This window comes from Hordeum vulgare, chromosome 1H, assembly GCF_904849725.1.
Source record: "Hordeum vulgare subsp. vulgare chromosome 1H, MorexV3_pseudomolecules_assembly, whole genome shotgun sequence".
NCBI lineage: Eukaryota > Viridiplantae > Streptophyta > Magnoliopsida > Poales > Poaceae > Hordeum > Hordeum vulgare.
Genome location: NC_058518.1, coordinates 43,565,125 through 43,588,732, shown reverse-complemented (window position 1 = coordinate 43,588,732; position 23,608 = coordinate 43,565,125). Strand labels below are relative to the sequence as shown.

General features: G+C 47.7%; 1 protein-coding gene across 3 annotated transcripts in view; it reads left to right on the top strand.

Annotated features, from left to right (window-relative positions):
* The first annotated feature begins 21,155 nt into the window (after window positions 1–21,155).
* Window positions 21,156–23,608, top strand: part of LOC123412728 (dnaJ homolog subfamily B member 4-like) — a 28,159-nt gene continuing 25,706 nt past the window's right edge. For 2 of the 3 annotated variants that reach the window (XM_045105766.1, XM_045105697.1), the window contains exons 1-2: window positions 21,156–21,449; window positions 21,554–22,026. In XM_045105766.1, coding sequence (XP_044961701.1) covers window positions 21,291–21,449; window positions 21,554–22,026 — 632 coding nt within the window. In that variant the 5' untranslated portion in view covers window positions 21,156–21,290. The remainder of the gene's footprint in view (window positions 21,450–21,553; window positions 22,027–23,608) is intronic. The other variant, XM_045105840.1, reaches the window with a different exon arrangement.

The window sequence follows — 23,608 nt, the reverse complement described above, 5'->3', positions numbered from 1 at the left end:
TCGCCGGGAGACTTGTTCATCCCTTGCATGTTGTAGTTCAACACAAAGCCTTTATAGCTTGGCGGCAGTGATTGAAGGATTCTGTCAGTGATAGCTTCTTGCGGGAGTTCAATCCCCAGTTCAGCTAGACGGTTTGAGTACCCAGACATTTTGAGCACATGTTCACTGACAGACGAGTTTTCCTCCATCTTGCAAGCATAGAATTTATCGGAGGTCTCATACCTCTCGATCCGGGCGTTCTTCTGAAAGATAAACTCCAACTCTTGGAACATCTCAAATGCTCCATGACGCTCAAAGCGACGTTGAAGTCCCGGTTCTAAGCCATACAAGACTCCACATTGAACTATTGAGTAGTCCTCCTTACGTGCTAACCAAGTGTTCTTAACATCCTGATCAGCCGTAGCGGGTGGTTCATCTCCTAGCGCAGCATTAAGGACATAATCCTTCTTCCCAGCTTGTAAGATTAGCTTAAGATTACGAGCCCAGTCTACAAAGTTGCTTCCATCATCTTTCAACTTAGCTTTCTCTAGGAACGTATTAAAATTCAGGATGACTGTTGCGTGAGCCATGATCTACAACACAAATATATTCAAAGTGGACTTAGACTATGTTCAAGATAATTAGAGTTTAACTTAATCAAATTATATGTTTAAACTCCCACTCAAAAAGTACATCTCTCTAGTCATTTGAGTGGTTCATGATCCACTTACACTATCCCAAGTCCGATCATCACGTGAGTCGAGAGTAGTTTCAGTGGTAAGCATCCCTATGCTAATCATATCAACTATATGATTCATGATCGACCTTTCGGTCTCATGTGTTCCGAGGCCATGTCTGCACATGCTAGGCTCGTCAAGCTTAACCCGAGTGTTCCGCGTGCGCAACTGTTTTGCACCCGTTGTATGTGAATGTTGAGTCTATCACACCCGATCATCACGTGGTGTCTCGAAACGACGAACTGTAGCAACGGTGCACAGTCGGGGAGAACACAATTTCGTCTTGAAATTTTAGTGAGAGATCACCTCATAATGCTACCATCGTTCTAAGCAAAATAAGGTGCATAAAAGGATTAACATCACATGCAATTCATAAGTGACATGATATGGCCATCATCACATGCTTCTTGATCTCCATCACCAAAGCACCGGCACGATCTTCTTGTCACCGGCGCCACACCATGATCATCCATCAACGTGTTGCCATCGGGGTTGTCGTGCTACTTATGCTATTACTACTAAAGCTACATCCTAGCAAAATAGTAAACGCATCTGCAAGCACAAACGTTAGTATAAAGACAACCCTATGGCTCCTGCCGGTTGTCGTACCATAGACGTGCAAGTCGATATTTCTATTACAACATGATCATCTCATACATCCAATATATTCACATGACATCGTTGGCCATATCACATCACAATCATACCCTGCAAAAACAAGTTAGACGTCCTCTAATTTTGTTGTTGCATGTTTTACGTGGTGACCAAGGGTATCTAGTAGGATCGCATCTTACTTACGCAAACACCACAACGGAGATATATGAGTTGCTATTTAACCTCATCCAAGGACCTCCTTGGTCAAATCCGATTCAACTAAAGTTGGAGAAACCGACAGTCATCTTTGAGCAAAGGGGGTTACTCGTAACGATGAAACCAGTCTCTCGTAAGCGTACGAGTAATGTCGGTCCAAGCCGCTTCAATCCAACAATACCGCGGAATCAAGAAAAGACTAAGGAGGGCAGCAAAACGCACATCACCGCCCACAAAAACTTTTGTGTTCTACTCGAGAAGACATCTACGCATGAACCTAGCTCTGATACCACTGTTGGGGAACGTCGCATGGGAAACAAAAAATTTCCTACGCGCACGAAGACCTATCATGGTGATGTCCATCTACGAGAGGGGATGAGTGATCTACGTACCCTTGTAGACCGTACAGCAGAAGCGTTGGAGAATGCGGTTGATGTAGTGGAACGTCCTCACGTCCCTCGATCCGCCCCGCGAACAATCCCGCTATCAGTCCCACGATCTAGTACCGAACGGACGGCACCTCCGCGTTCAGCACACGTACAGCTCGACGATGATCTCGGCCTTCTTGATCCAGCAAGAGAGACGGAGAGGTAGAAGAGTTCTCCGGCAGCGTGACGGCGCTCCGGAGGTTGGTGATGACCTTGTCTCAGCAGGGCTCCGCCCGAGCTCCGCAGAAACGCGATCTAGAGGGAAAACTATGGAGGTATGTGGTCGGGCTGCCGTGAGAAAGTCGTCTCAAATCAGCCCTAATTGCTCCATATATATAGGAGGAGGGAGGGGGCCTTGCCTTGGGGTCCAAGGGCCCCCAAGGAGTCGGCCGAGCCAAGGGGGAGGACTCTCCCCCCCCCAAACCGAGTTGGACTAGGTTTGGTGGGAGGGAGTCCTCCTCCCTTCCCACCTCCTCCCTCTTTTTTTTTCTTTTCCTTTGATTCTTTATCCTTGGCGCATAGGCCCCTTTGGGGCTGTCCCACCAGCCCAATCAGGGCTGGTGTGTCTCCCCAAAGCCTATGGGCTTCCCCGGGGTGGGTTGCCCCCCCCCCCCCGGTGAACTCCCGGAACCCATTCGTCATTCCCGGTACATTCCCGGTAACTCCGAAAACCTTCCGGTAATCAAATGAGGTCATCCTATATATCAATCTTCGTTTCCGGACCATTCCGGAAACCCTCGTGACGTCCGTGATCTCATCCGGGACTCCGAACAACATTCGGTAACCAACCATATAACTCAAATACGCATAAAATAACGTCGAACCTTAAGTGTGCAGACCCTGCGGGTTCGAGAACTATGTAGACATGACCCGAGAGACTCCTCGGTCAATATCCAATAGCGGGACCTGGATGCCCATATTGGATCCTACATATTCTACGAAGATCTTATCGTTTGAACCTCAGTGCCAAGGATTCGTATAATCCCGTACGTCATTCCCTTTGTCCTTCGGTATGTTACTTGCCCGAGATTCGATCGTCAGTATCCGCATACCTATTTCAATCTCGTTTACCGGCAAGTCTCTTTACTCGTTCCGTAATACAAGATCCCGCAACTTACACTAAGTTACATTGCTTGCAAGGCTTGTGTGTGATGTTGTATTACCGAGTGGGCCCCGAGATACCTCTCCGTCACACGGAGTGACAAATCCCAGTCTTGATCCATACTAACTCAACTAACACCTTCGGAGATACCTGTAGAGCATCTTTATAGTCACCCAGTTACGTTGCGACGTTTGATACACACAAAGTATTCCTCCGGTGTCAGTGAGTTATATGATCTCATGGTCATAGGAATAAATACTTGACACGCAGAAAATAGTAGCAACAAAATGACACGATCAACATGCTACGTCTATTAGTTTGGGTCTAGTCCATCACGTGATTCTCCCAATGACGTGATCCAGTTATCAAGCAACAACACCTTGTTCATAATCAGAAGACACTGACTATCATTGATCAACTGGCTAGCCAACTAGAGGCATGCTAGAGACGGTGTTTTGTCTATGTATCCACACATGTAAATGAGTCTTCATTCAATACAATTATAGCATGGATAATAAACTATTATCTTGATACAGGAATTATAATAATAACTATACATTTATTATTGCCTCTAGGGCATAATTCCAACAAGTTTTTGATAGTGGGGATACCTCTTCTTGGAAGGAGTCAGGACTTCGAAGACGTAATACACTGGCCGCTGAACTTTGTATGCTTTGCCTTCTTCTTCTCGTTCGACTGTGAGAACAGTGCTAACGACTTAATTTGTAGCCGCGATGTACAGAAGAAGGGGCTCTTTACTGAGCGGAGCAGTAAGAACCGGCTGGGTGGAAAGTAGGACTTTGAGGTCGTCGAATGCAACTTGGGCTTCGTCTGTCCACTCGAAAGTATCTGATTTCTTCATGAGTCGGTACAGAGGAAATGCTTTCTCGCCGAGTCGACTGATAAACCTGCTCAAAGCCGCTAGGCAACCTGTGAGCCGTTGAACATCGTGTATTCTAACCGGCCGCTCCATTCGGACGATGGTCCCGATCTTTTCGGGGTTGACATCGATCCCTCATTCGGAAACGAAGACACCGAGTAACTTTCCGCTGGCAACGCTGAATGAACACTTGGCGGGGTTGAGCTTGATATCGTACCTACGAAGGTTGGCGAATGTTTCTGCCAAGTCAGTCAGCAGGTCGGAACCTTTGCGTGACTTGACTATGATATCATCCATATACGCCTCCACGTTCCGATCGATCTGGTCGAGGAGGCATTTTTGGATCATGCGCATAAAGGTTGCTCCTGCATTCTTCAAACCAAATGGCATAGTGATGTAGCAGAAGCACCCGAATGGGGTGATGAAGGCGGTTTTTAATTCATCGGGGCCATACAGATGGATCTGATGATAGCCCAAGTAGGCATCAAGAAATGACAAACGCTCGCAACCCGCAGTCGAATCGACAATTTGATCGATGCGGGGGAGCGGAAAGTGGTCTTTCGGGTAGACCTTATTGAGATGTTTGAAGTCGATGCACATTCGGAGCGACTTGTCCTTCTTGGGCACCATGACAACATTGGCGAGCCACTCGGAGTGGTGTACCTCGCGAATGAAGTTGGCTGCCAAAAGCTTGGCTACTTCTTCTCCGTTTGCCTTCCTCTTGTGCGTGGCGGACCGACGCACGCGTTCTCGGACCGGCCGAGTGGTGGGATCCACATGCAGTCGGTGCTCAGCCAACTCCCTGGGTACACCTGGCAAGTCAGAGGGCTTCCATGCGAAGATGTCCCAGTTCTCACGGAGGAATTGGGTGAGCTCGACTTCCTATATAGGAACGAGGGTGGTGGAGATGTTCGTCGGGGCAGCGGTGTCGTCCGTCGGGTGGATGCTGACCTTCTTCGTCTCTCCCGCTGACTGGAATGCAGACTCCGAAGCTGGCTTCTTCGCACGCATCAAGTCAACGGGGTCAACTGTTTTCTTGTACTCGTCAAGCTCGAGGACAGCCATCTGCTCATCGGCGATCCTTGATCCCTGCTGCATGCACTCTTCGGCCCGCTGTCGATTGCCTGTGATAGTGATCACACCTTTTGGGCTTGGCATCTTTAGCTTCAGGTACACGTAATATGGACGGGCCATGAAACGCGCATACGCCGGGCAGCCCAGAATTGCGTGATACGCACTTTGGAAGTCCACCACCTCGAACGTCAGCTTTTCCTTGCGGAAGTTCTTGTCGGAGCTGAAAATGACGTCCAACGTGATCTGGCCGAGTGACTTGGCCTTTCGTCCAGGGACGACTCCATGGAACTGCATGCTGCTCTCGCTGAGTTTGGACATCGGAATGCCCATCCCCTTGAGAGTGTCGGCGTACATGATGTTCAAGCCACTGCCGCCGTCCATGAGGACTTTGCACAGTCGGACTCCTTCCACCACCGGGTCGATGACCAGAGCCTGTCTCCCTGGGGTGGGTACGTGTGCTGGATGATCCGACTGGTCAAAGGTGATCGCAGTCTGAGACCATTTGAGGAACTTGGGGTTGGTAGGCGTGGCCATGTTCACCTCCCTGTTCACCAGCTTCAGTCGACTCTTGCCCTCAACGTCAGCAAAAATCATCAGTGTTGCATGGACTTGGGGGAACGGATCCTCCTTATCCTCCTCATCCTGTTCATTGCCCTTTTCACTCGGTTGCCCTTCGCCGAACCCCTGAATCAGGAGGCGACATTGCCGACTGGTATGCTTCGGATATATGGTGTTGCCCTCTTCATCCATCTTCGTGTGAATCGGACATGGCTGGTCTAGGATGGGGTTGTTGAACTGCTTCTTCTTGGGGGTGAACTGAGCCTTCCCCTTGCCCTTGAACTTGGCATTGGTAACAGCTGCGGCTTCTGCCTGCGGAGTGGACGGAGCTTTCTGCTTCTCCTTCCGAGTGTTATTCCCATCTCCATCGGCGATTGTTTTGTGCTTGCCGCTACGGATGCGGTCCTCTTCTTCGCCATTTGCATAGGGTGCCGCTATCTCCATCATCTTGCTCATGGAGATGTCGCCTGTTCGACCGAACTTCAGGTACAGATCCCTGTACCGCACGCCTGCCTTGAAGGCGCAGACTGCTTGGTGCTCTGTGACGTTCTCCACCGTGTGGTAGAGGGTCGTCCAACGTTGAATGAAATCGCGCAGGGGCTCATTCTGCTTCTGGACACAGTGCTGGAGCTCCACGAGGCCAGCAGGGCGCTTGCACGTCCCTTCGAAGGTCCTGATGAACACTCGGGCCAGATCTGCCCAGCTGTAGATGCTTGAGGGGGCCAATTGGTTCAGCCACACTCGCGCTGAGCCGTCGAGCATCAGAGGGAGGTGCTTCATGGCGACGTGGTCGTCCCCTCCTCTGATCTGGACTGCCACTCGGTAGTCATCCAGCCACGTTTCTGGCTTGGACTCTCCTGTAAACTTGCTGATCCCCGTCGCTAATCGGAAGTTGGGAGGGATGTCAACCGAACGGATGGCTCGACTGAAACACTCGGGACCAGAAACGATGGTCCTGCTTCCACTCGGACGGTCAATATCGTGACCATCGCGGTGGGCTCGGCCCCTGTCGACCCTCCGCTGGGCGATATGCCCTCTCGCGTCGGGCCTTGGATCGTAAGTGTCACCGACTGAACGCCGATCATCATGATATCGGGGCCCGTAGGGCCCACCCCGCGGAGGGGTGCGTGAACGGTGACGATCTTCGGGATTCATGGAACGGTTGCCTCCCCTGGGTCGCTGATGAGAACCAGGGTTGTGAACTGACCGATGCATGTTCGCATGAACAGAACTATGGTGGATCATGTTGTGCGACTGGGAGACCGTCGAGTTTTGCTGCTGCGCCGTGTGCAGCAGGGCACGGATTTGCTCGATCCCCGTGCCAGCCTCTGAATCAGTCGGCTGAAGGGAATCGGCTATCTTGGCAGCGGCAGCCAAGTTGAGGATGGGTGTGCGGAACAACTCTACGTTGCTCCGCCGAGTGTGCCGACTGGCAGAACGGCGAGGTGGACGGCGAGCGCCGGATGTTTCACCGATCTCGTGCTCGTTCCGATCACCTTGGCGGGGACTTTCGTGGGAGTTGGCCATGTGTATTTCTGCTGCAGGCCCGTGACCCAAGTACTCGGAAGGAAACTCAGTCGGAACTGAGTCCGAGTGCTGGGACAGCGGGGCAACCACAACCGACTCTAGGACCGCCACTTGCGAAGACGCGTTCTAGCGCGCCTAGGCGTGTTGCACCCAACGCTGGAGCCGTGGACGGAGGGACCGCTTGTTGCGGCGTGTGACGGCGGTGTAGGTTGACACCGGAGCCGGCTGCTTGAGAAGAAGAATGTCGCGGGCGCCGGCACAGAAGTGCGTAGCTCCACGACGGGGAAGCGCCTCTACATCGAGAGGGGCATCCCGAAGCCATGCCAAATCGTCGACGATGAAGGAGAGAGTGCCGAAGAGGATCTCGTGACCCATGCTCGAATCTCCACCGGATGACATGACAAAAAGATGTAGTCGCAAACTCGCCGAAAGTCGCTTAGACGCCTGCCCCACGGTGGGCGCCAACTGTCGTGGGTATAAGTCTGACAGTAGATGTGTAGGATACGAAAGGATGGGCAGAGCCTTAGCTACGGCGAGGTTGTATGAGTTCAGACCCCTCTACGGTGGAGGTAACAGCCCTACGTCTTAGTGCTCTGGGAGCTTGTTGTCGAGTGGAATATGGATTACAGTGAATTGCCAACCCTTGCACCAGTGGGGGAGGGCGGCTTATATAGAGTGCGCTGCCCTCCACAATGGTTCGGTGCACAGGGGTGGAGTAGTGGCGAATAAATTCCTACGTTACAGGTAAAGTATGTCTTAAATGCTAATAAAGGCACATGGAAACGTACGACCATTTCCCTCCAGGGGGTTACGATGCACAGAGTGGAATCGAGTCGGTTAGTTTGATACACTCCGAATGCTCATCTCCGACTGGATGGTGGAGGATTCGTTACCGACTGGATGATGGGAAATCCTTAATTCAGTCGGAACTGACTAAGGGTCTTATCCCTTATGAAGGGTAGTCCTTGGGTAGGACTTATAGGGCAGGCCTATGACCCTACCCTAGGACTATAACCCCATCAGTTAGACTTTGTCTTAATTCTTCTTTCGTAGTTGTGGATGCTTGTGAGAGGGGTTAATCATAAGTGGGATGCTTGTCCAAGTAAGGGCAGTACCCAAGCGTCGGTCCACCCACATATCAAACTATCAAAGTAGTGAACATGAATCATATGAACATGATGAAAACTAGCTTGACAGAAATTCCCATGTGTCCTCGGGAGCGTTTTACCTCCTATAACAGTTTGTCCAGGCTTGTCCCTTGCTACAAAAAGGATTGGGCCACTTTGCTGCACCATGGTTACTTTCGTTATTTGCTACTTGCTACGAATAATCTCACCACACAACTACTTGTTACCGATAATTTTAGTGCTTGCAGAGATTACCTTACTGAAAACCACTTGTCAGATCCTTCTACTCCTCGTTGGGTTCGACACTCTTACTTATCGAAAGGACTATGATAGATCCCCTATACTTGTGGGTCATCAGACTCTTTTCTGGCACCGTTGTCGGGGAGTGAAGTGCGTTTGGTAAGTGGAATTTGGTAAGGAAACATTTATATAGTGTGCTGAAATTTATTGTTACTTGTCACTATGGAAACTAATCCTTTGAGGGCCTTGTTCGGGGTATCTTCACCTCGAACGGAAGCACAAAGAGTTGCTCCTCAACCTGCTGCACCTACTGAAAATATTTGCTATGAATTTCCTTCAGGTATGCTTGAGAAACTGCTCGCTAATCCTTTTACAGGAGATGGAACTTCACATCCAGACTTGCATCTAATCTATGTAGATGAAATTTGTGGTTTATTTAAGCTTGCAGGTTTGCCCGAGGATGCGGTCAAGAAGAAGGTCTTTCCCTTATCTTTGAGGGATAAGGCGTTGACATGGTATAGGCTATGTGATGATACGGGATCATGGAACTACAATCGGTTGAAATTGGAATTTCATCAAAAGTTTTATCCTATGCATCTAGTACATCGTGATCGGAATTATATTTATAATTTTTGGCCTCGTGACAGAGAAATCATCCCTCAAGCTTGGGGGAGGCTTAAATCAATGTTATATTCATGCCCCAACCATGAGCTCTCGAAAGAAATTATCATTCAGAACTTCTATGCTCGGCTTTCTCATGATGATCGCACCATGCTTGACACTTCTTGTACCGGTTCTTTTATGAAGAGAGATATTGACTTCAAATGGAATTTATTGGAGAGAATTAAACGCAACTCTGAATATTGGGAGCTTGATGAAGGTAAGGAGTCAGGTATGAATTTCAAGTTTGATTGCGTTAAATCCTTTGTTGAAACAAATACTTTTTGTGATTTTAGCGCTAAGTATGGACTTGACTCTGAGATAGTAGCTTCATTGTGTGAATCATTTGCTGCTCATATTGATCTCCCCAAAGAGAAGTGGTTTAAATATCATCCTCCCTTAGAATTCAATGTAGTTAAACCCAATCCAGTTGAAGAGAAAGCCATTGCCTATAATGATCCTATTGTTCCTAGTGCTTACATTGAGAAACCACCATTCCCTGTTAGGATAAAGGATCATTCTAAAGCTTCAACTGTGATACGTAGAGGCTACATTAGAACACCTACACCCTCTGAGCAAATTAGAGTTGAACCTAGCATTGCTATTATCAAAGATCTCCTGTCTGACAATTTTGATGGCCATGATATTCACTTCTGTGAAGATGTTGCTAGAATTGCTAAATCACACGCTAGAGACAAACATAGGCCTGTTGTTGGCACGCCTGTTGTTTCTGTTAAGATAGGAGATCATTGTTATCATGGTTTATGTGATGTGGGTGCTAGTGTTAGTGCAATACCTCAATCCTTATATGATAAAATTAAAGACGAGATTGCACCTATCGAGATAGAACCCATTGATGTCACTATTCAGCTTGCCAATAGAGATACTATCTGCCATGTGGGAATTGTTAGAGATGTTGAAGTCTTGTGTGGTAAAAGGAAGTATCCTGCTGATTTCCTCGTTCTTGCTACCACACAAGATGTCTTTTGTCCCATCATATTTGGTAGACCTTTTCTCAATACCGTCAATGCTCATATTGACTGTGAGAAGCAAACTGTCACTGTTGGCTTTGAAGGTGTGTCACATGAGTTCAATTTCTCCAAGTTTGGTGGACAACCTCATCAAAAGGAGTTGCCTAGTAAGGATGAAACTATTGCCCTAGCTTCTAGTGTTGTGCCTCCTACTGATCCTTTAGAGCAATACTTGCTTGAGCATGAAAGTGATATGTATATGGATGAAAGGGATGAGATAGATAGAGTTTTATTAGAACAATATCATATCCTTAAGAATAATTTGCCTGTTGAACTGCTTGGGGATCCACCCCCACCAAAGGGTGATCCTGTGTTCGAGCTTAAACAGTTGCCAGATACTCTTAAGTATGCTTATCTTGGTGAAAAAGAGATATATCCTGTTATTATTAGTGATAGCCTCTCAGAGCATGAAGAAAAAAAGTTACTAACAACTCTGAGGAAGCACCGTGCTGCTATTGGATATACTCTTGATGATCTTAAGGGCATTAGTCCCACTCTATGCCAGCACAAGATTAAAACCAATCCTGATTCCAAACCAGTTGATGATCATCAACGGAGATTAAATCCTAAGATGAAAGAGGTAGTAAGAAAAGAAATACTAAAGTTCCTGGAAGCAGGTATTTTTTATCCCGTTGCTCATAGTGATTGGGTGAGTCCGGTGCATTGCGTCCCTAAGAAGGGAGGCATTACCGTTGTCCCTAATGATAAGGATGAATTGATCCCACAGAGGATTATTACTGGCTATAGGATGGTGATCGATTTTAGGAAATTGAATAAAGCCACTAGGAAAGATCATTACCCTTTGCCTTTTATCGACCAAATGCTAGAAAGACTGTCTAAACACACACACTTCTGCTTTCTAGATGGTTATTCTGGTTTCTCGCAAATACCTGTTGCACAATCTGATCAGGAGAATACCACTTTCACCCGCCCTTTCGGTACCTTTGCTTACAGACACATGCCTTTTGGTTTATGTAATGCACCTGCCACCTTTCAAAGATGTATGATGGCTATATTCTCTGACTTTTGTGAAAAGATTGTTGAGGTTTTCATGGATGACTTCTCCGTTTACGGGTCTTCTTTTGATGATTGCCTCAGCAACCTTGATCGAGTCTTGCAGAGATGTAAATACACCAATCTTGTCTTGAATTGGGAGAAGTGCCACTTTATGGTTAATGAAGGCATCGTCTTAGGAAATAAAATTTCTGAAAGAGGTATTGAAGTCGATAAGGCTAAGGTTGATGCAATCGAGAAAATGCCATGCCCCACAGATATCAAAGGTATAAGAAGTTTCCTTGGTCATGCTGGTTTCTATAGAAGGTTCATTAAGGACTTATCTAAGATTTCTAGGCCTCTTACCAATCTCTTGCAAAAGGATATTCCTTTTGTTTTTGACAATGATTGTGAGGAAGCCTTCGAAATACTTAAGAAGGCTTTGATAACTGCACCTATTGTTCAACCACCTGATTGGAACTTACGTTTTGAAATCATGTGTGATGCCAGTGATTATGATGTTGGTGTTCTTCTAGGACAAAGAGTTGACAAGAAGTTGAATGTTATTCACTATGCTAGTAAAACTCTGGACAGTGCCCAAGGAAACTATGCCACAACGGAAAAGGAATTTTTAGTAGTCGTGTTTGCATGTGAAAAGTTCAGATCTTACATAGTTGATTCCAAAGTCACTATTCACACTGATCATGCTGCTATTAAGTACCTCATGGAGAAGAAAGACGCTAAACCTAGACTCATCAGATGGGTTCTCTTGCTACAAGAATTTGATTTGCACGTTGTCGACAGGAAGGGTGCTGATAACCCCATAGCAGATAACTTGTCTAGGTTGGAGAATGTTCTTGATGACCCACAACCTATTGATGATAGCTTTCCTGATGAGCAATTGAATGTCATCAATACTTCACGTAGTGCACCGTGGTATGCTGATTATGCAAACTATATCGTTGCCAAATATATACCACCTAGTTTCACTTACCAGCAAAAGAAGAAATTCTTCTTTGACTTGAGACATTACTTTTGGGATGATCCTCACCTTTATAAGGAAGGAGTAGATGGTGTTATTAGACGTTGTGTACCTGAACATGAACAGGGACAGATCCTACAGAAGTGTCACTCCGAGGCCTACAAAGGACACCATGCGGGAGATAGAACTGCACACAAGGTATTGCAATCAGGTTTCTATTGGCCCACTCTCTTCAAGGATCCCCGTAAGTTTGTCTTGTCTTGTGACGAATGTCAAAGAATAGGTAATATCAGTAAACGTCAGGAAATGCCTATGAATTATTCACTTGTCATTGAACCATTTGATGTTTGGAGCTTTGATTATATGGGACCTTTTCCAAAATCCAACGGGTATACTCATATCCTACTTGCTGTTGATTACGTTACTAAGTGGGTAGAAGCTATCCCAACCAGTAGTGTTAATCACAACACTTCTATCAGGATGCTTAAAGAAGTTATTTTCCCTAGATTTGGAGTCCCTAGATATCTAATAACCGACGGTGGTTCACATTTCATTCATGGTGCTTTTTGTAAAACGCTTGCTAATTATGATGTCAACCATAGAATTGCGTCTCCCTATCATCCTCAGTCCAGTGGTCAAGTAGAGCTAAGCAATAGAGAGATTAAACTACTTTTGCAAAAGACTGTCAATAGGTCTAGAAAGAATTGGTCTAAGAAGCTCGATGATGCATTGTGGGCTTATAGAACTGCCTATAAGAATCCCATGGGCATGTCTCCGTACAAAATGGTTTACGGCAAAGCATGTCATTTACCTATTGAGCTAGAGCATAAGTCTTACTGGGCAATCAAAGAGCTCAACTTTGATTTCAAACTTGATGGTGAGAAGAGGTTATTTGACATTAGCTCGCTTGATGAATGGAGAACTCAGGCATATGAAAATGCCAAGTTGTTCAAAGAAAAGGTTAAGAGGTGGCATGATAAAAGGATACAGAAACGTGAGTTCAATGTAGGTGATTATGTCTTGCTATATAATTCTCATTTCAGATTTTTTTGCAGACAAGCTTCTCTCTATATGGGAAGGTCCTTACATTGTGGAGGAAGTATATCGTCCAGGTGCCAGCAAGATCAACAACACGGAAGGTAACTTTCCGAGAGTGGTAAATGGGCAAAGAATCAAGCATTATATCTCAGGTACTCCCATAAATGTTGAAAGCAATATTATCAATACCATAACTCCGAAGGAGTACATAAGGGATATTTATTAGCCTGTTTCAGACCACAAAAACGAAGATGTATGTGATTCGGTAAGTAAACAGACTCCAAATCTTTTCCAGTAGAAATTTTTCTCCGTTTTAGAATATTTGAAAAAATAGAAAAATTTAAAGCAGTCCGAAAAGCGCACGAGGAGGCGACAAGCCTGCCAGGCGCGGGCAACCCCCCTGGTCGTGCCTGGGGGGCTTGTGGCCACCACGTGTGCCTCCCGGACTCAATTTTCTTGCGGAGTACTCCTTCTGGTAGGAAAAAAATCATTATATATTCTCCCGAAAGGTCTGACCCTCGTATCACACAAATTTTCTCTATTTTCGTTTCGAGCCTGTTTTCTGCCGCAGATTTAGAGCAAGGATGTCGTGTGAGGAATATGTCGGGGAGAACAATTTCCCTCAAGTACATGAAGAAGTAGATGCTGATCTGAAAAGAGTGGAAGTCACGGAAATCAAGGGCAGAACTAAGGGGTAGAATTAGGCGTGGGACGAAGTACAATCTGTGTTCAACAAGGAAGAAGTTGAAGAAGTGGATTTCCTCCAACCCTACCTCCACCTACTGTCTCCATCCTTGATTGAACTCTTGAGGTTTTGTGAAACAACTCGTGCTCGCAATACTTATCTCACTCGTGAAGTTGTTTTGCTGGAGAAACATATCACACATCTCCAAGGTATAAATCAAAGATTAATGGCCCTCTTGGAATCAAAGGAGAAAACAACTCCATCACCATCACCTCCAAAAGAAGACAACTGAGCATGGGTATGGGCAATCCCCTTGGCTTGTGCCAAGCTTGGGGGAGTTGCCCCGGTATCGTATCACCATCACATCTTTTGCCTTTACCTTTTCTTAGTTCGTTCCTTTTCGGTTTTATTCTTATCTAGTAGAATAAAGGTCTTAGTGTTTTAGGCTTGAGTTTTGCTTTGTGTCACCCACGATGTTATCGAGCTCGTGAGCCATATAATAGTGTCTTAGTTAAGGGCCCAGCCTCTTGCCATGCTCAAAAGAATGAGAAAAGAACAAAAGCATGAAAGATCATGTAATGATCTTATGGGAAGTGATGGCTTCACATTTAAAAAGAATGATGATTGAAACTTGTTGAGGGTAGACAAACGTAGACCTTGGTCATTGTTGCAATTAATAGGAAGTGATAAAGAAGGAGAGGTTCACATAAAAATATATCATCTTTGACACCATCTATGATTGTGAACACTCACTACACTATTACATGCTTAGAAGTAGATGTTGGACAAGGAAGACAACACAATGAATTGTGTTTGCTTGGTTCCGACTAATGTTATATGACTAGAGATCCCTTAGCATGTGACGATTGCTTCCACCTCATATTAGCCAAACCTCCCGCACCAAGTAGAGATACTACTTGTGCATCCATAAACCTTCAACCCAGTTTTGCCATGAGAGTCCACCATACCTACCTATGGATTGAATAAGATCCCTCAAGTAAGTTGTCAGCGGTGCAAGCAATAAAAATTGCTCCCTAATTATGTATGATCTATTAGTGTGTGGAAAATAAGCTTTGTATGAGCCTGTGATGAGGAAGACATAAAAGCGACAGACTGCATAATAAAGTTCTTTATCACACGAGGCAATATAAAGTGACGTTCCTCCACTCTAAGAGGACACACATCCAAACCTCAAAAGCGCATGACAACCTCTGCTTCCCTCCGCGAAGGGCCTATCTTGTACCTTTACTTTTTGCCCTTGTAAGAGTCATGGTGATCTACACCAATTCCTTATTTCGCCTTTATCTTGGCTAACGTCATATGCTAGGGAAAGATCTATATTCATATGTGAACTTGGAAGTAAGTGTTCATGAATTATTATTGTTGACACTACCCTTGAGGTAAATGGTTAGGAGGCGAAACTATAAGCCCCTGTCTTTCTCTGTGTCCGACTGAAACTTTGATCTCATGAGTACCACGTGAGTTATAGCAATTGTAGAAGACAAAAGTATGATTGAGTATGTGGATTTGCTTTACAAGCTCTTATTTGACTCTTTCTGATGTTGTGATAAATTGCAATTGCATCAATGACTAAAGGCTATCGGTTGTTAATTCTCGGTAAGGTTCTTGATCCATGCTTTACTTTGTGAAGGAGTTGTCACTTTAGCATAAGAGATGATATGATGATATTGTTGTTCTGACTATGATCATGATGCCTGCATGTCCATATCTTGTTTTGTCGACACCTCTCTCTCTAAACATGTGGGCATATTTATTGATCTCGGCTTTCGCTTGGGGACAAGCGAGGTCTAAGCTTGGGGGAGTTGATACGTCCATTTTGCATCATGCTTTCATGTTGATATTTATCGCTTTTTGGGCTGTTATTACACTTCACGGTACAATACTTATGCCTTTTCTCTCTTACTTTGCAAGGTTTACATGAAGAGGGAGAATGCCGGCAGCTGGAACTCTGACCTGAAAAAGGAGCAAGTTTGAGATACCTATTCCGCGCAACTCCAAAAGCCGTGAAAATCAACGAGGATTTATTTTGGATTTTATAAAAATACTGGGCCAAAGAAGTACCAGAGCGGCGCCAGTAGGAGGCCACAAGCCTGCTAAGCGTGACCTCCCCCCTGGCCGCGCCTAGGGGGCTTGTGGGATCCCAGCTGTCCCTCTGGCCCCCCTCTTTTTCTACAAGAAGGGTTTCGTTCCAGAAAAAAATCAGGAGGAGGCTTTTCGGAGGATTCGCCGCCGCGACGAGGCAGAACTTGAGCAGAACCAATCTACAGCTCCAGCAGGACGATCCTGCCGGGGAAACTTCCTTCCTGGAGGGGGAAATCATCGCCATCGTCATCACCAACACTCCTCTCATCGGAGGGGACTCGTCACCATCAACATCTTCATCAGCACCATCTCATCTCCAAACCCTAGTTCATCACTTGTAACCAATCTCCGTCTCGCGACTCCGATTGGTACTTGTAAGGTTGCTAATAGTGTTAATTACTCTTTGTAGTTGATGCTAGTTGGATTACTTGGTGGAAGATTATATGTTCAGATCTTTGATGCTACTCATTACCTCTCTCGTCATGATTATTATTATGCTTTGTGAGTAGTTACTTTTGTTCCTGAGGACATGGGATAAGTCTTGCTATAAGTAGTCATGTGAATTTGGTATTCGTTCGATATTTTGATGTGTTGTATGTTGTTTTTCCTCTAGTGGTGTTATGTGAACGTCGACTACATAAAACTTCACCATTATTTGGGTCTAGAGGAAGGCATTGGGAAGTAGTAAGTAGATGATGGGTTGCTAGAGTGACAGAAGCTTAAACCCTAGTTTATGCGTTGCTTCGTAAGGGGCTGATTTGGATCCACTAGTTTAATGCCATGGTTAGACTTTGTCTTAATTCTTCTTTCGTAGTTGCGGATGCTTGCAAGAGGGGTTAATCATAAGTGGGATGCTTGTCCAAGTAAGGGCAGTACCCAAGCGCCGGTCCACCCACATATCAAACTATCAAAGTAGCGAACGCGAATCATATGAACATGATGAAAACTAGCTTGACAGAAATTCACATGTGTCCTCGGGAGCGTTTTACCTCCTATAACAGTTTGTCCAGGCTTGTCCCTTGCTACAAAAGGGATTGGGCCACTTTGCTGCACCTTGGTTACTTTCGTTACTTGCTACTTTCTACGAATCATCTCACCACACAACTACTTGTTACCGATAATTTTAGTGCTTGCAGAGATTACCTTGCTGAAAACCACTTGTCAGATCCTTCTGCTCCTCGTTGGGTTCGACATTCTTACTTATCGAAAGGACTACGATAGACCCCCTATACTTGTGGGTCATCATATGCCTCCACGTTCCGACTGATCTGGTCGAGGAGGCATTTTTGAATCATGCGCATAAAAGTGGCTCCTGCATTTTTGAAACCGAATGGCATAGTGATGTAGCAGAAGCACCCAAACGGGGTGGTGAAAGTTGTTTTTAGTTCATCTGGGCCATACACACGGATCTGGTGGTACCCAGAGTAAGCATCAATCGCTCACATCCCGCGGTAGAGTCGACAATCTGATCTATGCGGGGGAGTGGGAAGTGGTCTTTCGGGCGGACCCGATTGATATTCTTGAAGTCGATGCACATTCGGAGTGACTTGTCCTTCTTAGGCACCATGACGACATTTGCGAGCCACTCGGAGTGGTAAACCTCACGAATGAACTTGGCCTCCAGGAGCTTAGCCACTTCCTCGTCGATTGCTTTCCGTTTCTGCGTGGCAGACCGACGCATATGTTCTTTGACAGGTCAAGCTTTGGGGTCGACCCTTAGTCGGTGCTCAGCCGGTTCCCTGGATACACCAGGCATGTCAGCGGGCTTCCATGCGAAGATGTCCCAGTTCTCACGGAGGAACTGGATGAGCTCAGCTTCCTATTTATAATCAAGGGTTGTTGAGATGTTGGTCGGGGAAGCCGTAGGATCCGTCGGGTGGATGTTGACCTTCTTGATTTCTCTTGCCGACTGGAATGCAGACTCGGAAGCTAGCTTCTTCACGCGCATCAGTTTGGCGGGATCTATTGTCTGTCGGTACTCATCGAGCTCTGCCATTGCCATGTGCTGGTCGGCGATCTTGGAGCCCTGCTGCAAACATTCTTCTGCTGTCTACCGATCGCCAGTGATGGTGATGACTCCCTTTGGCCCTGGCATCTTCATCTTCAAATAAACGTAACATGGTCGGGCCATGAAACGTACATACGTTGGTCGACCGAGTATGGCGTGGTAGGCACTCTGGAAGTCCACCACCTCGAACGTGAGTTTCTCCTTGGGGAAGTTCTTGTCAGAGCCGAAGACGACATCTAACGCGATCTGGCTGAGTGACTTGGCCTTCTTCCTTGGGATCACTCCGTGAAACTGCATATTGCTATCACTGAGCTTGGACATCGGAATGCCCATCCCTTTGAGAGTGTCGGCGTACATGATGTTCAAACCACTCCCTCCATCCATCAACACCTTGCGGAGTCGAACTCCTTCTACCACAGGGTCGACAACGAGAGCCTGAAGTCCCGGAGTGGGGACATACTTTCCCGCTCCCAGAGCGGCTCCTTGTGTCGGCGGTGTGCGCTCCAACTTCTACTTCTGCTTTTGGTTGGAATTGGCATCTCCATTGACTGCTTTGCCTTTGCCGCTACGGAGGCGGTCTTCTTATTCTCCATTGGCATAGCGGGTCGCTATCTCCATCATCTTGCTCATAGACATATCTCCCGTCCGACCGAACTTCAAGTACAACTCGCGGAACCTGACGCCTGCCTTGAAAGCGCAGACTGCTTGATGCTCGGTGACGTTCTCCACAGTGTGGTGGAGAGTGGTCCAGCGCTGGATGAAATCGCGCAAAGACTCATTCGGCTTCTGGAGACAATGTTGTAGATCGGAGAGACCAACAGGGCGCTTGCAGGTGCCCTCGAAGGTCTTGATGAACACTCGAGCCAAATCTGCCCAGCAGTATATGCTTGATGGAGCTAGTTGATTCAGCCAGGCACGGGCCGAACCATCCAGCATCAGGGGCAAGTGCTTCATTGCGACGTTGTCATTGCCGCCGCCGATCTGAACTGCCACTCGGTAATCATCTAGCCACGTCTCTGGCTTGGATTCTCCAGTGGACTTGCTTATTCCGGTCGCCAACCTGAAGTTGGGGGAATATCAACGGAGCGGATTGCTCGGCTGAAACACTCGGGTCCAGAGATGACAAAGCCACTTCCACTCGGACGGTCAACATCGTGTCCGTCATGATGGGCTCGGCCTCTATCCACTCTCTTCTGAGTGAGATAATCCCTTACATCACGCCTTTGGTCGCGGTCGTCGCCCACTGATCGCCTTCCGTCGTTGCGCCGGGGCGCATACGAACCACTCCGCGGAGGAGAGCGTGAGCGATGGCGATCTTCACGATTGAACCGGGAGGGAGCGGATTCCTCCCCTGGTTTTTGTATCGATCTTCTCGGTGATCTCCTCCTCTGCGACGCTGGGGAGAACCTGGGCTGTAAATCGATCAAACTGTGTCTGCTCGGACGGAATTGCTGTGCAGTCTGTTGTGAGACTGAGATACAGCGGAATTCTGCTGCTGTGCCGCCTGCAACAGGGCACGGATCTGCTGCACTCCTGTGCCCGCTGATGAATTTGACGGCTGGATGGAGTCCGCAATCCTTGCGGCCGCAGCCAAATTGAGGATAAGCGTGCAGAATACCTCGATGTTGTCGTGATGAGAACGCCGACCGGATGCTGGAGGGCGCGGATGATGACGCGCACCCGAAGTCTCTCCGGTTTCTCGCTTGCCCCGATTGGTCCTTGGCGGGCTCTCGTGTGAGCCGACCATGAAAACCTCCGCCACAGGGTTGCGGTTCTCACACTCGGAAGAAGAGCCAGACGAATCTGACACAGGGTGAGATGCATCACACGGAGGTGTAGCAGGTTCAATGGCTGCCATCTGCGGCGAAGACGCTTGACGCACCCAGCGCTGGAGCCGTGAGCGACCGGATCGCTTGTTGCGACGTGCGATGGGGAGCATAGTCGACGATTGGCGAAGAACAACTCCGCAGGAACTAGCGCGGAAGAACGTCGCCCCGCGAACTAGAAGCGCCTCGACGTCGAGAGGCGCCTCCCGAAGCCATGCCCAATCGTCGGCGACGAAGACGAGTGCGCCGAACACGATCTCGTGGCCCACGCACAAATCACCGCCGGAAGACATGGTGAAGAGGAAAAAACGCAAACTTGCCGGAAGTCGTCTAGACGCCTGCCTCACGGTGGGCGCCAACTGTCGTGGATATAAGCCTGACAGTAGATGTGTAGGGTACAAAAGTAGAGGGCAGAGTCCTAACTACAACAAGGTTGTATGAGTTCAGGCCACTCTGCGGTGGAGGTAACAACCCTACGTCTCAGTGCTATGGAGCTTTAGTGTCGAATGAAATATGAATGTTACAGAATGCGACCCTTGTGCCAGAGGGGAGGGGTGGCTTATATGGAGTGCGTTGCTCCTCATAAGTGTCCAGCCTTCAAGGGTGCTATAAGTGAGATTGAATGCATACATTACAGGTAACGTATGCCATAAATGACATCAACTACAATGGTCTGTCGTCTGACCGTTAGCCTCACTGGAGTGGCTTCTGGTCTTCTATGTCGACTGGTTTTTGGTCTTTACCGAGTGGAATCCAGTCGTCGAGTATTAGGTAATCTTCTGAGTGGTTTTTTACCGAGTAGATCAGAGGTTGTTTTAATCCAGCCGGTAAGTATCTTGTGATCCTTAAGCTAATAATGAGGTGCCCTTGGGTAGGACTTGTCAGGCCTATGACCCTACCCTAGGGCTATAACCCCATCATCGCCGGCCCACCTCTGGACGCCGCCGGCCTACGTCGACCTCCTCAGCGACGACGACGACACCGGCGACCACTGAAGACGGCGACGACCACGATATCGACGGGCGTTTTTTTGTTGTTAATTATATCAACGACGGTGAAACTGGTCCGTTCTGTGGCCGTCACCCTTAATGTTATGTTTTAAGTTTTTTTAACTGCGTTTATTTACTTTTTATTTAAGTTTTTTTATTTTTTTAATCACGTCCAACACATACATGATTAAGGTGCGGCCGCGCGATGGACGTACACACGAACCAACGGACAGAAGCGGACATAGACAAATCCATTGCCGTCCCCAAACAGACAAAATCCGGCCAAACCGGACGTCCGTTTATGGTCGCGCGGAGATGGAGTTGGCCTAATAGCTCCCAAAAATAATAGAGCAAGACGAGAAAACCTCAAAACCAGCCCCTTCTCAAGGAGGAACAAAGGGGAAGCAAAACCCTCGTCGTCACCCTCCCCCTCCCTCCCTGTCGTCCGCAACCAGCCAAAGCCAATCCCAAGTTGGGAGCCGGAAGCACCTGCCGCATCAGCCGTCGCCGTCGATGGAGGCGGACTACTACAAGGTGCTCGGCGTCGGCCGCGGCGCCACCGACGACGAGCTCAAGAAGGCCTACCGCCGCCTCGTCATGAAGTACCACCCGGACAAGAACCCCTCCCCGCAGGCCGACACCCTCTTCAAGCAGGTCTCCGTCGCCTACGACGTACGTCCCCTCCCTTCCTCCTCCCTCCATTGCCGCCACCGCCGACGACGAGAACCCTATCAATCTGTCGCCTTACGGCCTCTCTGTCTGTCTCCTCCCCGCAGGTGCTCAGCGACCCGGATAAGCGGGCCGTCTACGACCAGTACGGCGAGGAGGGGGTCAAAGCGGGCGTGGCCCCGCCGCCCCCCTCCGCCGCGCCCGCGCACGCCCACGACTTCGGCGGCAGCGGCAGCGGCAGCGGCCCCGGGTTCCGCTTCCATCCGACGAGCGCCGACGAGATCTTCCAGGAGATGTTCGGGACCTCGTACTTTGGGCAGATGTTCGGGGCCTCGTACTTTGGGCAGGGGCCGCGCAGGCCCTGGAGCGAAGGCAGCGCTCCGCAGTCTGTACCAGGATGCGGCGCCAAAGCTGCCGCCGCGGCCGCCGCCTTCTCTCCCGGGTCAGGGGAAGCGTCCGGCGGGGGGTCGGCGAGGAAGGGGGCGGCGATCGAGCGTCAGCTGGCCTGCAGCCTGGAAGACCTGCACAAGGGCGCCACCAAGAAGATGAAGATCTCCAGGGATGTCCTCGACCCCGTCGGGTAAGATGGATTCTTTTGCTCTTTCGTTCTCTACTCATCATGCTCTAGACTAAATAGATCGGATTTATTGGTGGATTCGGTTTTAAGCATCGGCATTGTTGTGATATTGGTGATTGATTTCAGTCTGATAGTGGTAGTAACCAGTACTTGCCTCTTGGTATGTCTTTTTTGTCATGCAAATATGCAATTTGATATGCCTGTATTGACAGCGGTAGCTCTTTCTGTCACCCGCTGGGCTGCCAGTATCACTGCAATTTCTAAATAGTTGATGGGTCGAATTGAAGAAAATATGGTCAGGAAATAATGAGACCTAAGAAGGAATGGTTGAGAAGGGAGGAATTTGGTAGACATGTTGCATAAGAACAGAGGAGAGAGGGTGGGAGACTCAGAGCAACACTAGCAATGTCTGTTTAACTTGTTTGTTTTCTCTTATGCTAAAGCACTCCATATTCTGAGCTACATACCAGCTCAACACTAACATGCCTTCTAAATTAACACGGACCTTAGTCTTAGTGGTTGTTTGGATAGTGTGTATTAGCCTTGAGTTTTAGAAAACAAGTTTTCTGCCGATGTTTAGTAAACATGGTATTACTGTTTTTTTCTTTGCATAACCGGTTTAAAGAAAACTTTGTTTGAGTTAAGAATGTGTGAAACCAGCCTGGCTAGTACCTTGATTGGAGATCGGCTATTACTATTCCCTCCCTCATGAAAAAGCGATTTTCTATTCCCATACCCGTGAATTCATGGCCTTTCTAAAGTCCGCGTGCACGCCGGACAGAGCTCCCAATCTGCAATGTCCGTTTCATGGTCGTCGTTGCCTCTTGCCACAACCACCACTTCTCGGCTGCTATATAACCTCTCCCTTACTCCCCCGTCGTCCTCAACTCATCAATGCTGCAACTCGCCTCCATTCGGCTGTCAACGACACGGCGCGCGCGGCCGTCGGCCACTGCTTTCTCTCGGCATCTAGGTTGCTGCCTCTACTGCCCTTTGTCAACTTCTGCACAAGCTTTCTATGTCTTTTCTAGTCAGACTGTCGGAGTCCTAGGAGGATTGGTACATCGACGTTGGATGTGTTGTCATCAAGCACAAGCTCCTTTGGTGGATGCTTTGGGCCGTCATCATCGGCGTCCCCATCGCCGGAGTCAGTTGGCGAGTTTTCTGTAATCGTGTTTTCATAAAAACGTGTATTAGTTGCTTTTGACAAAACGTACTTTCCTAGCTTTATTGAAACGAAATTTTACTTATCCACATTTTGTTGTAGCCCCCAAACATGGATTTCGTTTGTTACACAGTTATTCGAGTTGACGGTAAACCAGTTTGCCTAAAACAGCGTATCCAAACAAGGCCGTAGTGTGTTTCCAATCCATGATACTCCTGTTGAATGTCGCCATTCCCAGGATATTGGTAACTGGTAGTTGCTCGATCGGGAGCTGAGTAGGGATTAATCAGTGAATCAGCCTATTAACCATAGTTCAAATAACGCTAGGCATTAATTGTGAGTTTTGCCACCGCCTTGCGCTTTTTCTGACCAAAGCGCACACTTATGCGCAATTAAGGGCTATGCATTTTGCTATTGCCT